Source organism: Schistocerca nitens, chromosome 6 (genome assembly GCF_023898315.1).
Source record: "Schistocerca nitens isolate TAMUIC-IGC-003100 chromosome 6, iqSchNite1.1, whole genome shotgun sequence".
NCBI classification, from domain to species: Eukaryota; Metazoa; Arthropoda; class Insecta; order Orthoptera; family Acrididae; genus Schistocerca; species Schistocerca nitens.
The window spans coordinates 38876762-38892298 of record NC_064619.1 but is presented as its reverse complement, the minus strand read 5'-3'; the positions used below and the strand labels follow the sequence as shown (position 1 = coordinate 38892298).

The window sequence follows — 15537 nt, the reverse complement described above, 5'->3', positions numbered from 1 at the left end:
CCGTCGACGACAACATACTGGGTTGTATTACATAAGTGTTCGAGCCACTCAAATACCTGTGAATGGCCGGTCGGTGTGGCGGAGAGGTTCTAGGCGCTACAGTCTGGAACCGCACGACCGCTACGGTCGCAGGTTCGAATCCTGCTTCGGGCATGGATGTGTGTGATGTCCTTAGGTTAGTTAGGTTTAAGTAGTTCTAAGTTCTAGGGGACTGATGACCTCAGCAGTTAAGTCCCATAGTGCTCAGAGCCATTTGAACCTGTGAATGTTTTATATGTTCGTACCTTCAGTAACAGTCTGCAGTGGAGGTAACTGTGTGAAATGCTTTCCGGAAATCTAGAAATATGGAATGTGCCTGAATTCCCAATTCATAGTTAGCTGTACATTAATATTAGGAATTTGAGCAGTACGTATACTGGTCGAAAAGTATAGGTGCGAATACAGAGCCCTGGGGGAGCCCATTGATCCGGAGGACTCCGTACTTGTACCAATACTTTTCAGCCTTTGCACTCCAGCCCTGTTAGCCGGTGTGTGACGCTAACGGTGCGCTGTTCTCCTCGGTGTTGCAGCGGGCAGCGAGGCGTGCACGGTGGACGAGTGCTCCCAGAAGTACGGCGAGGCGCTGTCGGCGGCGCCCGGCGGCGGCTCTGCGCAGGCGCGGCTGTGCGCCGTGCTGCAGCGGTACCGGGAGTGCGTGCACGGGCGCGCGCCCGCCTGCCACGGCAACCTGGGCTACCACAGCGCGCTCACCATCGTGCGCCGGCGCATGCTCGTGCACGGCTGCGCCGCCGCCACGCACCACGCCGCCACGCGCCGCCCGCCGCCGCCCACGCCGCCCCCGCCCGGCCTGCTCGACGACGACGACGACGACGACAGCCCCGACGAAGGTACGTCGCCGGCCAGCGGGCATTTCTAAGCTGCCATTCGACCAGTCTCTGGGCAGGGTTGGGGGGGGGGGGGGGGGGGGGGAAGGAGATGAATCGTAAAAAAAAAGTATAAAGCAAAGTTCCGTGCTCTTCCCCTAGACCATTACCCCTGAGTGCAATAGGACATTAGTTAGTACTTCCACCCTGTCCCACATTATCTACAAAACGTACATCCCCTGCATTACGGCACATGCTTGACCTCATTTACAGGGCTATTACAAATGATTGAAGCGATTTCATAAATTCACTGTAGCTCCATTCATTGACATATGGTCACGACACACAGATACGTAGAAAAACTCAAGTTTTGTTCGGTTGAAGCCGCACTTCAGGTTTCTGCCGCCAGAGGGCTCGAGAGCGCAGTGAGACAAAATGGCGACAGGAGCCGAGAAAGCGTATGTCGTGCTTGAAATGCACTCACATCAGTCAGTCATAACAGTGCAACGACACTTCAGGACGAAGTTCAACAAAGATCCACCAACTGCTAACTCCATTCGGCGATGGTATGCGCAATTTAAAGCTTCGGGATGCCTCTGTAAGGGGAAATCAGCGGGTCGGCCTGCAGTGAGCGAAGAAACGGTTGAACGCGTGCGGGCAAGTTTCACGCGTAGCCCGCGGAAGTCGACGAATAAAGCAAGCAGGGAGCTAAACGTACCATAGGATGGTGCTCCACCGCACTTCCATCATGATGTTCGGCATTCGTTAAACAGGAGATTGGAAAACCGATGGATCGGTCGTGGTGGAGATCATGATCAGCAATTCATGTCATGGCCTCCACGCTCTCCCGACTTAACCCCATGAGATTTCTTTCTGTGGGGTTATGTGAAAGATTCAGTGTTTAAACCTCCTCCTACCAAGAAACGTGCCAGAACTGCGAGCTCGCATCAACGATGCTTTCGAACTCATTGACGGGGACATGCTGCGCCGAGTGTGGGAGGAACTTGATTATCGGCTTGATGTCTGCCGAATCACTAAAGGGGCACATATCGAACATTTGTGAATGCCTAAAAAAAACTTTTTGAGTTTTTGTATGTGTGTGCAAAGCATTGTGAAAATATCTCAAATAATAAAGTTATTGTAGAGCTGTGAAATCGCTTCAATCATTTGTAATAACCCTGTAAAATCGACCAAGTTAAAATGAGTGCATTATATTTACTGTTACTAAATAATTTGGTTGCTGCACACCTTACTTCTGAACTGGCAGAAACTCTTAAGACTTACAGCTGTTAAGCCTTTGTGTCTGGCCAGTCACTAATAATAGTAGTAGTAGTAGTAATATTGTGTACAGGGCTATAGTAACCCTTATGTAGTTACTGCTCTGTCGTTCTGTCTTACTTCATTTATGTGTTTCGTAGCAAGTAATGGAGCAATATCTGGACTACTGCGGGTACACTCTACAACTTGGAGACTTTTTTTGAGGTATTTAGTATTTGTTACGTACAAGTCTCACTTTTATCATCGGCGATGCACGGGACAGAGAACAACATGTTGAAATGGGTGGACAATGTGGCGAACATGTAGCCTCCACCGCATTAGTGCTAGTAATTGAGAAAAAGTAATTACAGATAAATCATATATTCAATATTAGATTTAAGCAAAATTGTCATAGTAGTAATGGTCTTTTGGAAAAAAAAATTAGTTCCGTGACTGAAGGAGAGTTGAATCATTCAGTTTTTACCTCGCAGGGGGTATTAACCCCAGGTTGGGAACCACTGCCCTAGGTGGACCAATCGGGCGCGAACTCCGTGTGGTCCTGTGCCAACGTCACCCTCGGATGGAGGACCAAGTCGTGAGCACACGGGTTTCCCAATCGGTGTCGGGTTTCTTGGCCTTAACCGTAGTAATACCAACACATTTTTCATAACGCACATTACCAAGGGAGGGAGGCGTTACTTTATGCCCACCCAAAAAAATCGAGAAAAATACAAAAGTCATTACTTGTTGCTGACTTTTACCCACAACATACATTTTTTAGAGATATTGATGTGTATGAAAGGTATAGAAAATCACAGAAAGAATGTGCAAATTTATAAAGATAGCACTACTATAGTACACAACAGTACTGGAAAAAGCAAATTCACGAAAATTCAGCTACAGTTTGCGTAAAAGGACTGAAAGACAAAGCGGCTATTGGTAGTACATAAAAATTTGGAGAATTCGTAAGCACAATTTTGTTATTTCAGTCTGCCTGGCGCTTTCCCATATGCGTCTTTATCAAAGGCTATAGAAATATTAAAACAGAACTGGTATCAATAGAAATAAAAGACATTTTACATTTTCCCCATTAAGTGAAACCATGTCATGGAATGGAAAATGTAGTTCAAGGCTTACGAAATACTTAATGACATTATCATGAATTAGTAGAAACTCGCCTGCCTTCAAGAATAAAGAATGGCGGAGTGACTGAATAAACCATTAGATGGCGCTAGGGCTGTGATGTAATGTTTTAACTGTTTAACAAAATTAAATCATTTAACCAATTTCATAGCATAAATAATTGTATCTGCGAGGAGTACATAAAATTTAGTATGTAATTGGAAAAAAAAAGTGCCGCGTGGTCTGAGGCTCCTAGCCACGATTCGCGCGGCTGCCCCCGTCGAAAGTTAGTCCTCGCTCGACATTGGTGTGTAAGTTAGTTCAAGTAGTGTGTAAACCTAGGGACCAATGATCTCAGCAGTTTGGTTCCATAGGAACTTAACACAGGGGAATTATTGCAATGTTCGCTTCGGTAAATTTGTATATTCATCGTTCAGACTGAAACTTATCATAAAATGAAATAAAAGATTTAGCAATCGGTACCTCCTTATAATTTTCAGTCGCTGTGTCGTTCACTGTGATTCTCACATTTCATAAATTAATTTACATGTTAGGAAGTCTTTCCTGAAGGTATTTATGCGGAGTGTAGCATTATACGGATAGAAAATGTAGATTTTATAAAGAGTCCGCACAGGAACAGCAGCTTTTGAAGTGTGGTCCTACGAGAGAATGCAGAATGTGACGATAGGATAACTAATGAGGAGCTAGTGAACTGAATGAAAGAGAGAATAAATTTATGGCTCAACTTCATTACAACAGACCAGGTAATGGGACACCTCCGTAGGCATCAAGGAATGGGCAAGTTTATAAAGGAGAGAAGTGTGGAGGAGAATATGGTAGAGACCAAGCCCGATTACAGGGTGAAACGAATATAATGCAGGTCGCCCGTTTCTTTTGGCTTCTGTGGGATGGAAATGAAAGAAACAAGGGTTGTGCCCGTGGCAGTCTCCCCTACCATCAGATTAGAAGAACCGCAGCTGCTGGTCTGCCACTCTCCGGACCGTAATGACGTCGCTGATTGATATTAATTAGTTAATGGAGAGAACAGGGTAAGCTTACAGACGAGTAACGGCTAAACCTAAAGCATGTGTGTTCTCGTAAACATACTGAACGAGAGGCTGTCTCGATGCGAATATGTGGTAACTAGCCAGTCAACCGTATCGGAATACACATGTGATGCTCAGGTGGGCTGTGGGTCAATGCACAATGACATGGAAAGACACAGAAGGTGAACAAAGGGAACGATAATTATTTCCGTTACTAGAGACTTTTGATGCAACTTAAGGGGCTCCGGAAACGCCCTATACTTGCAATGTTAAAATAACGCTTATAAATTACATCTTTCCTCACAAAGTATTTGAGGTAGGAAGTTGAACTTTTTACAGATTATTTATTGGAATATGGGCTACAACTTAACACAGGGATTTTACAAAATTTTAGTTCAGTTATTAAATATGATTTTTTTTTCAATTGTAATGAAAATTCACAACATTTTTTTGCAATTTTTTATTTATATATTCAAAAATATACAGTTTTTTGGAAAAAGGCTGTGTTAAATTATGCAGAAGGTACTGTGTAACATTTACTGAAAGTTTGAAACAAATATGTTTGGAAGATCCTTAGAAAACATGTAATTAGTATGAGAAAATAAAAGTTTTGGGAATCGAGCGACAAAGATTGGATTAACTTTTTAGTGCATTCCAGGTCCATAGGATGGATTATCTTCATCCTCTGCAAACTCCTCCTCCAGCTTCCTCTTGTTCCTCCTCCTGTTTACTCTTACTTGTATTTCTAGACTCTTTACAGCCCTGTCTGCAGCCCGAAGGCGTTCCTTGTCTAAAGCAAGCATCGCTCGTTGTTGTGTTCGTTGATTTTGCTACCATTTTCTTCAGTTGCAGTTACTGCAACACTGTTCCAAAAGGTGGTCATGTATGAACACTTATCACATTTCAGTTGTATTTCACTAGCAAGTCCTACGTGCTTTATTATGGAGAGTTCCAGACCAACTTCACTACAATGAATACATCTTACACAGTTTGAAAAAATTCCTTTGAGAACCGACATATCAAATATTTCATTCACATCCGATTCGCCCATAAAACATTCATAGTTTTCACTCGTTGAACCAAGCTTCTTCTGTGAAGTATTTTCTTTCCCACTTTGACTGCTATGGGCAGGTGTACTTGAGAGGTTAGGTTCACTCACTTGGTTATCATTTTTATTGTTTACAGTAATAACACATACCTTTGGCTTTCCAACATTTCTCCTTTTCTTAAAAGCCTTCAGAGGATTTCTAATAACTTTACTTTTACTCATTATTATACTTCAACAAAACAGACTCAAGAAACAGAATTAATTACGAATGTTTTCGAGATAACGACAGAGTAAATAAACATGAAACAATCGACAATCACACCAGCGATATATATTGAACCATCACAGGTTAGCCACAACACATACTTTATCTCGCATCACTAAAATGTACCTGATGAACACGGACGTTAATAATAACACCATTTGACAGCAGTTTAACAGCGCCACAGTGGGTCACGCCCATGTAGAACACATTTCAAAAAAGATTTAAAAATAGTTGTAGTCTTCGGAATTGAATAAATTATATATCTATTAAAAGGTAATAGTCTGCAGATTCAGAAAACGCAAAAAAGTAAAAATTGAACTTTTCATGATTTTGAGCCTTTCCGGAGCCCCTTAACAAAGATGAACTCCAGGAAGCGAAGCACAAATTATAATAAAGAACCGTGACTGGAAACACATTGCGAGCATACGGACAGGGCCAGCACGACAAAGACTACCGAATTAACGATGACAACACCGGAGGCTCATCTCTCGCAATCTAAGCCGAACAGTTAAACACAGTTGGCTTTCTTCAGTGCGGGTGGAAACGAACACTTACAGCGCAAAATGGCACACATTGCCGCACGACTGCTGGTCACGAACAGAGGGCGACTCTCGGCAGTTTTGTGATATCGGGTCCTCACACACCGTATACTTTCTGAGACGGCAGAAGCTCCCTGCTGACAACACAAGTGAGGGCGGAAATGCCGACGGTCGGTTAGACTTCCCAACAGAGGGGCTTTTCGGCTCGCCCTCGCACGGGTTGGCGTTATTGGGGTTGTGCGAGGTGTCTGTCCATCCGCGCAAGTGTCGCCTTGGGGTGGATTTTTTAAACCAACGGCCACTCGATCTTCTGCACTTGTACGCCATTTCGACGAATTTGTTAATCAAACGACTGGTAAACTCAGAAATTTGTCCGTCCCCAACAGCTGATAATCCTGTGCTCAGGCAGGCTTTCTCTGGTTACGGATGGCTTGAGAAAATAGCTTTTTGCATAACTAAGCGAACTACAATCACTGTTTTTTAATGAAGGGTTTTGCAGCCGAGTGCCTTCTGCCATTCAACTCGTACTCGTATAACCAATCCTAATCTGAGATTGGAACAACAGTTTTAATTTTATTTTGGCCCCCTCTCTTTGTATAGGGAGTGCGCTGGACCCCTGTAGAGACTTAGTGTTTTAAACGTCTCTTGGACGTCTCTGTGTTACAATAAAAAGTTTATTCCGAGATAGTTACCGTAATTTCTCGTACAAACATCTCCACCTACGTCTACGTGTATGGTGACCCTTTGTGGGTAAGCAAGTCAAATTTCGCGGCTCCAGCTTCTTTAGTTTTGCCGCTAGGATGCGTTGTATACAGTAGTTTAAGGAAAATGGCTAATGTCAAGAGAATCAAGAACCATGCTGTGATTGAATATCTTTATTTGAAGGGAATGACGCCCAAGGAAATTACGGAGGACGTGCGGAATACGCTTAAGGGGAGTGCTCTGTCTTACACCACAGTGAGAAACTGTGTGTCCGACTTCAAACGTGGGAAAACGAGTGTGAAAGATGCGCCAAGGAGCGGAAGGCCTGTCACAGTTGCGACTGATGAAACAGTGACTGCAGTTCACGATACGATTTTGCAGGATCTTCGAACAACGTCGCAGCACAGTGTACCACATTTGGAAGATGCCAGGGGCGTGCTCGTGACATTGTTATGGATATCTTGGGAGTGTGAAAAGTTTCGTGTCGGCAGGTCCCGAGAGACGTGGATGCAGATCAGAGACAGGAGCGCGTGCAGTGTTGTGCAGAAGTCGTCCACCAATTTGAAGCGGATGAAGACGGCTTTCTTGCAGTGTATGTGTCAATGGACGAAACATGTGTTCACCACTTCGATCCTGAGACAAAACAAGTCACAGCAATGGAAACTTCCTTAATCACCTACCCCAAAAAAAGTCCGGGTGCAAGAATCAGCTGGTAAGGTGATGACATCGGCCTTCTGGGATGCACAAGAGGTGATTATGGTGGATTACATGCATAAGGGCGTAACTATCGATGCGTCATACTATTGCACACTCCTGCGCAGTTTGAGAGAAGAGAGGAAGAAAAAAAGGTGCGGAAAATTGGCGCGCAGATTTCTTTTGCATGAGGACAACGCACCGGTGCACAAAGACCTCGCGACACTGAAAACTCCGCGTGACTGTGGGTTCGAACTGTTATGTCATCTGCCGTGTTGTCCAGATTTGGCTCCATCAGACTTTTTTTCTTTTGCCAGACCTAAAAAAGACTTCAAAGGACGACTGTTTGATAATGATGATCCAGTGATTGACGCCTTGAACTTTGGTTGGACTCGAAATCGAATGGTCTTCAGAAGTTAACTGAGCGTGCTCGCAAGTGTATTAGTTTAGACAGGTTTTGTATTGGAAAAAGAAATTGCTATTATGAAATTTCTATCATTCTGTATTTGTTGGTCTAGAAACTTTTCGACCCCCCCCCCCCCCCTCCTTGTAGTTATACAGATATGGAGAGCTGCATTAAACCAGTGGTTGGGCAGAAGACCTCAACAGCAATGGCATTCTGGTTGTTGTGATGGTGTGGATGGGAGGTAGCTCACCGGAAACGCGTCATGTGTGATGTGTGGTGTGTTGTGTTTGGCAGAACCCGGTCTGGTGGAGCCCCCGGAGGTGTCGGCGCCGCCGCCGCCGGTGGACGCGGAGTGCGACTACCGGGGCCCGGCCGAGCACGTGCACTGCGGCCTGTTCGGCGACCCGCACCTCAAGACGTTCTCCGGGCAGTACCAGACGTGCCGCGTTGAGGGCGCCTGGCCGCTCATCGACAACGCCCACCTCGCCGTCCAAGTCACCAACAAGCCCGTCCTCAACGGATCCCGCGCCACCGCCACCACCAAGGTAAGCCCAGCTCGTGAATGAGTCGTTCAAATGAACGCTTCACTCCATTCAAGTGTGAACTAATCACTCAATTTCAACGAACTGGCACTTCAAACTCTTCACAGTTAGCACACTCCACACTTTTTTCTAGTTCACTCACTCTCTTCCCCTCACTCTCTTCCCCTCACTCTCTTCCCCTCACTCTCTTCCCCTCACTCTCTTCCCCTCACTCTCTTCCCCTCACTCTCTTCCCCTCACTCTCTTCCCCTCACTCTCTTCCCCTCTCTCTCTTCCCCTCTCTCTCTTCCCCCCTCTCTCTTCCCCCCTCTCTCTTCCCCCCACTCTCTTCCCCTCACTCTCTTCCCCTCACTCTCTTCCCCTCACTCTCTTCCCCTCACTCTCTTCCCCTCACTCTCTTCCCCTCACTCTCTTCCCCTCACTCTCTTCCCCTCACTCTCTTCCCCTCACTCTCTTCCCCTCTCCCACTACCGAGCGAGGTTCAAAATGGTTCAAATGGCTCTGAGCACTATGGGACTCAACTGCTGAGGTCATTAGTCCCCTAGAACTTAGAACTAGTTAAACCTAACTAACCTAAGGACATCACAAACATCCATGCCCGAGGCAGGATTCGAACCTGCGACCCTAGCGGTCCTGCGGTTCCAGACTGCAGCGCCTTTAACCGCACGGCCACTTCGGCCGGCACCCGAGCGAGGTGGCGCAGTGCTTAGACACTGGACTCGCATTCGGGAGGACGACGGTTCAATCCCGTGTCCGGCCATCCTGATTTAGGTTTTCCGTGATTTCCCTAAATCGCTCCAGGCAAATGCCGGGATGGTTCCTTTCAAAGGGCACGGCCGACTTCCTTCCCCGTCCTTCCCTAATCCGACGAGACAGATGACCTCGCTGTCTGGTCTCCTTCCCCAAAACCAACCAACCAACCAACCTCTCCCACTACATCGGCGCTACGTCACTCATTCTCCCTTCACTTCAGTCCTCCCTCTACTGCCTGTCGACGAATCGCGCGGTGTTTGTGGGGAACGATACGTTTACGAGGGGTTGGGGTGGTGAGGGGCGAGGGGATGGCAGCGTCAGCTGTTTCCTGCAGTGCTGACATCGTTACCCGTGACTATTTGTGCAGTTAAACTTCGCGTCCACGGGTAGCCTACCGTTGGCAGCGCTTGCAGACAAATGAATATTAAAGATACAAACGAAGAGGCTGGCTGTGTGTGCACGTGCAGCCAACATGAAAGTAAAAGGTTTGTTAATAACACTGAAAGAGGGACTTTACGTGAAATCGTACCAATGACTACAGGTGACAGTTTACGTTTTGAATCTGGAGGGTTATTATTCTCAACAAAAATAAAATCTACAGGAAAACTTCTGAATAATTACTTAACGTAGGTATATAGACTTTGTGACAGTGGTAAACATACTCATTCTGTTTTGGATTAAATTTTAAAAGGAACATAAAATTGGACTTCATTTCGTTGATAGCCCTAGTTTTCAGTCCATGAATACAATAAATAATGAAATGGACTGCCATTCTGGAAACAACAAATAATGTTTCATTTGGCAGATAAAGGCTTTTTTGGGCGCTTCATGAGAAAATGTCGAGTAAGATTAAATGTAATACCTTCTTTATATGTGACGGGCTTCTCTGTTTATCTTTCCTTTGTCCCCTTCGACCATGCTCTATTTAAGTTAACTCAGATGCTGTAAGAGCATAAAACGTTGCGTGCACGTTACTCCATAATTCGGCCATCTGTTGGTAAAATTATGAAGTATTACGAAGCTTTATTGTACGAACGAGGCGAAGCGAGCTTAGCCGCCGCTGAGCGGCGAACTGGGCAACTTCGCCAGGCTTCCGTACTTCATGAGTGAACTACTTCATTTGAACGCTTCACGGCAAAGAGTGAAATGAATGAAGTGGTTCACGAGAATGAACGAGTTCGACCCATCTCCACCCAGCACACTTCGTCATCTCGCACGCTCGCTCAACTCTGGCCCCACCTGCGCAGACACCGCGATGGAGGAGACAGGGGTGCGAGAGAGGGGGGGGGAAGAGAGAGAGAGGGGGGGGAAGAGAGAGAGAGAGGGGGGGAAGAGAGAGAGGGGGGAAGAGAGAGAGGGGGGGAAGAGAGAGAGAGAGGGGGGAAGAGAGAGAGAGAGAGGGGGGGAAGAGAGAGAGAGGGGGGGGAAGAGAGAGAGAGGGGGGGGAAGAGAGAGAGAGAGAGAGAGAGAGAGAGAGAGAGAGAGAGAGAGAGAGAGTGGTAATGGTGACACAGACATGCCAACTCTCCTGATTTAAGCAGGAGACTCCCGATTTTTCCTTCTTCCTCCCGATCTCCCGACCGTCAAGACCGATCTCCCGATTTTCAGAGCAGTTTCAGTACTTTCCTTACTATTTGAAAATCCTGCCCCTTCGGTATATTGGTGGATGACAGTGTATGGCTGCTACTTGTCTATGTTAACTTGACAGATTGGTGCGGTGGCTGACGGGAACGCCAGTAGGCGTAGCTCGCGCTTCGTTTCCACAAGGAAAATGCTTCAAATGGCTCTGAGCACTATGGGACTCAACTGCTGTGGTCATAAGTCCCCTAGAACTTAGAACTACTTAAACCTAACTAACCTAAGGACAGCACACAACACCCAGCCATCACGAGGCAGAGAAAATCCCTGACCCCGCCGGGAATCGAACCCGGGAACCCGGGCGTGGGAAGCGAGAACGCTACCGCACGACCACGAGATGCGGGCTTCCACAAGGAAGTAAGGAACTTATCGCTGGCAGACTCCATTTTACCGCCCCCCACTTCACCCCCCCCCCCCCCTCGCTCGCTTACCCGACAGTGTGACAAATTATTTAGGAGAGTTTGAAGTGCAATATAGGGGGAAACGGCGCACCAGGGTTTGCATCATTGCTACATGACCGCTGTCTAGAACGTAGGACCATAGTGTTCTCGGTTCTGCTGCGTGATTTGTGTACTCCGAAGTAGTTGTTGATTATTTTTTGTGCAGGATGGCGAAGAAATATGATGCAGTGTTCAGAAACGTGTGTAAGGAAGAGTTTCCATGTTTAAGTGAATGGAGGAAGGGACAAACTTACGCATTTTGTAGTCTATGTAGATGTGACTTTTCAGTGGCTCATGGCAGGAAATGCGGCATTCTTAAACATGTGCAAACTAAAAAACACAAGGAGAGTGTCCATTGTGTAGAACGGAACCAGAAACTTCACTTCTCGTGTAAACCCCAAAATGTTTATTCTGTGACGAATGCCGAGGCTTTATTTACCTCATTTATTGTAGAACATAACTTGACTATAAACTGTGCCGACCACGCTGGACCTTTGCTTCGCAAAATGATTCCCGATTCTGAAATTGCGAAACAATATGGCTGTGTCAGGTACAGGTACTGAATTATTGCAACTTTGTCAGAGATGTGTTGTAATTCACAGTAGTACAGCGCTAAAATTCTCCTGATTTTTCACTTTTGTAAGTTGGCATGTCTGGTGACAGTTACGGACGGTAGGGTAGGAGCAGTTCAGCAATTTATCATCATCATCATCATTTGCATAGGTGACACACCAAAAGTAATTTACACATTTAACCAAAAAAGAATACGCGTGTGCAACTATTTGCACAATGTAATCGATCAACGGCCCAGACTACACGCGGATGTCGGAAGAATCGAAGCACTCGACCACCTCGTGGGATGCTTCATATAGACTCTTGATCGGCGCCGTTGATAAGTGTTTTGACGCCCCTAATTTTTACTAGCGCCGGTCTCCCCGATATCCCACCCTTCCACCACCACGATGCGTTCTCCGCAAAGGGGAGCTGAACATGATTTGTGGAGTCGTCAGTGTGTTCTCTCTCTATTCACGCGGCTCGCACCAGCCGGGTAATTGCCAAAGCTGGGGTAAGTGCCAAGTACGGCCACTGGTTTTTGCATCTGAATCTCCTTATATACAGGGTGTTTCAAATTGACCGGTATATTTGAAACGGCAATAAAAACTAAACGAGGAGCGATAGAAATACACCGTTTGTTGCAATATGCTTGGGACAACAGTACATTTTCAGGCGGACAAACTTTCGAAATTACAGTAGTTACAATTTTCAACAACAGATGGCGCTGCAAGTGATGTGAAAGATATAGAAGACAACGCAGTCTGTGGGTGCGCCATTCTGTACGTCGTCTTTCTGCTGTAAGCGTGTGCTGTTCACAACGTGCACGTGTGCTGTAGACAACATGGTTTATTCCTTAGAACAGAGGATTTTTCTGGTGTTGGAATTCCACCGCCTAGAACACAGTGTTGTTGCAACAAGACGAAGTTTTCAACGGAGGTTTAATGTAACCAAAGGACCGAAAAGCGATACAATAAAGGATCTGTTTGAAAAATTTCAACGGACTGGGAACGTGACGGATGAACGTGCTGGAAAGTTAGGGCAGCTAGTGCAGCAGGTGATCCAACAGCGGCCTCGGGTTTCCGTTCGCCGTGTTGCAGCTGCGGTCCAAATGACGCCAACGTCCACGTATCGTCTCATGCGCCAGAGTTTACACCTCTATCCATACAAAATTCAGACGCGGCAACCCCTCAGCGCCGCTACCATTGCTGCACGAGAGACATTCGCTAACGATATAGTGCACAGGATTGATGACGGCGATATGCATGTGGGCAGCATTTGGTTTACTGACGAAGCTTATTTTAACCTGGACGGCTTCGTCAATAAACAGAACTGGCGCATATGGGGAACCGAAAAGCCCCATGTTGCAGTCCCATCGTCCCTGCATCCTCAAAAAGTACTGGTCTGGGCCGCCATGTCTTCCAAAGGAATCATTGGCCCATTTTTCAGATCCGAAACGATTACTGCATCACGCTATCTGGACATTCTTCGTGAATTTGTGGCGGTACAAACTGCCTTAGACGACACTGCGAACACCTCGTGGTTTGCGCAAGATGGTGCCCGGCCACATCGCACGGCCGACGTCTTTAATTTCCTGAATGAATATTTCGATGATCGTGTGATTGCTTTTGGCTATCCGAAACATACAGGAGGCGGCGTGGATTGGCCTCCCTATTCGCCAGACATGAACCCCTGTAACTTCTTTCTGTGGAGACACTTGAAAGACCAGGTGTACCGCCAGAATCCAGAAACAATTGAACAGCTGAAGCAGTACATTTCATCTGCATGTGAAGCCATTCCGCCAGACACGCTGTCAAAGGTTTCGGGTAATTTCATTCAGAGACTACGCCATATTATTGCTACGCATGGTGGATTGTGGAAAATATCGTACTATAGAGTTTCCCAGACCGCAGCGCCATCTGTTGTTGAAAATTGTAACTAGTGTAATTTCGAAAGTTTGTCTGCCTGAAAATGTACTGTTGTCCCAAGCATATTGCAACAAACGGTGTATTTCTATCGCTGCTCGTTTAGTTTTTATTGCCGTTTCAAATATACCGGTCATTTTTGAAACACCCTGTAAGTTCATATGCTCGGGGAAACTCTGTTACTTCTTAACTTGGTATTTGTCGTGTTTTCGTCATGCCACTCATGAGGAACACTACAATGGCTAGTTACCTTCACCATGCCTAAACCAAGATGAAACTTGACGGTAAAAATTCTGCAAGCACCCTGAAGCTACAGACAACCATTCCAGAAGTAAGTATGACGCTGTCACATAGTTCTCTGACCCTTGCCGCTGGGTATCGCGCACCACTGAGCGCTACTGTGGAGCGAGATGTTTGAAGAAGAATAGTTTTACGAATACAGTGTATCTGATGGAGAACATGAAAGTTGTGGGCATTTTATTATGTTAATGAGACAACCGACGCCGGCTTTCCACATTGCCATCAACTCCAGATACATTAAAGAATACGGAAAACAGGGAAAATCTGCTCCCGAAAGTCCGCTGAATGTCGGTTCTCAAAATGCCTAAGTTTTCAAGAGCACTCTTTCCGTTCCGAAATTCAAACTAGGTCTTGGGAAAACCATTATTCTTCTCGATCGACCATTCTAATCGATTTTTAATCGTTCTTTCAAGCGTCTTTGACCACGAAAATGGTGCTATCGGTCTGTAAGACAACGGGTTTAGAATATCATTTTGTTTGGCTTAAGTATGTTCTTGAGGTACTGGACCACACCTGTATTTCACTGTACAACCTTTGTAGTGCAGTAAGTACCCCAGATGGAATGTTTCGGATCATCCTACAAAGTATTCCGTCGATACTTGATGTGTTAGGTGAATTCTGTAAAGCATTATTCAGTCCATTTTTTCGGCAAAAGCGCTACATAGTTCATGCTCTAGCCGGCTGGAGTGGCCGAGCCGTTGTAGGCGCTACATTCTGGAACCGCGCGACCGCTACGGACGCAGGTTCGAATCCTGCCTCGGGCATGGATGTGTGTGATGTCCTTAGGTTGGTTAGGTTGAAGTAGTTCTAAGTTCTAGGGGACTGATGACCACAAATGTTAAGTCCCGTAGTGCTCTGGGCCATTTGAACCATTTTTGAGTTCATGCTCTGTTTCATCGTCTTGAAAGTAAATATTTTCGTTGCGGGTTGACGCTGGTGCAATTCTGTTAAAGAGCAGCTCTAGCCAAAGCATTTGTTTCTCTGTGAATTTCGTGTTTAATTTCAAATTTCTAAAACATTCGATCTTAAGCCTATACGTAACAGTTGCGGAAACGTTTGAAGAAAGACGGAATGCTGTGTAAATACACCCAGCGGCGTTTATTGTGAGATATGAGAACTATATCGCCATTCGCCGCTGTTCGCTGTGCAACCGTGTCACACGGCTCACTGCACTAAAAGCTTCCAGTATTGTGTTGTAACTTCAGTTAGCGATGTTTTTCTCGTGCTATCAGCCATCTAAAAGTTGTAAAATGTGAGTACACAAAGTATTCGCATGTAACTGAACGTTACCTGCGATAGAAGAATAACATAGCATGCACCATCTAATGGGTGGTATGCTTCGTCTCCTCCAATTTTCTCCTTTCTCCAAGACTTACATAAATTACTTTATTCTACTGTTACGTCTACATCTGCACTGACCTCTAGTTGTAGGCACGGCAGTATCTG

General features: G+C 45.9%; 1 protein-coding gene across 1 annotated transcript in view; it reads left to right on the top strand.

The window, feature by feature from the left end:
• Positions 1-15537, top strand: part of LOC126262481 (repulsive guidance molecule B-like) — a 372022-nt gene that overhangs the window by 291405 nt on the left and 65080 nt on the right. The window contains exons 3-4 of the mRNA XM_049959144.1: positions 570-887; positions 8236-8486. Of these exons, the coding sequence (XP_049815101.1) occupies positions 570-887; positions 8236-8486 (569 nt within the window). The remainder of the gene's footprint in view (positions 1-569; positions 888-8235; positions 8487-15537) is intronic.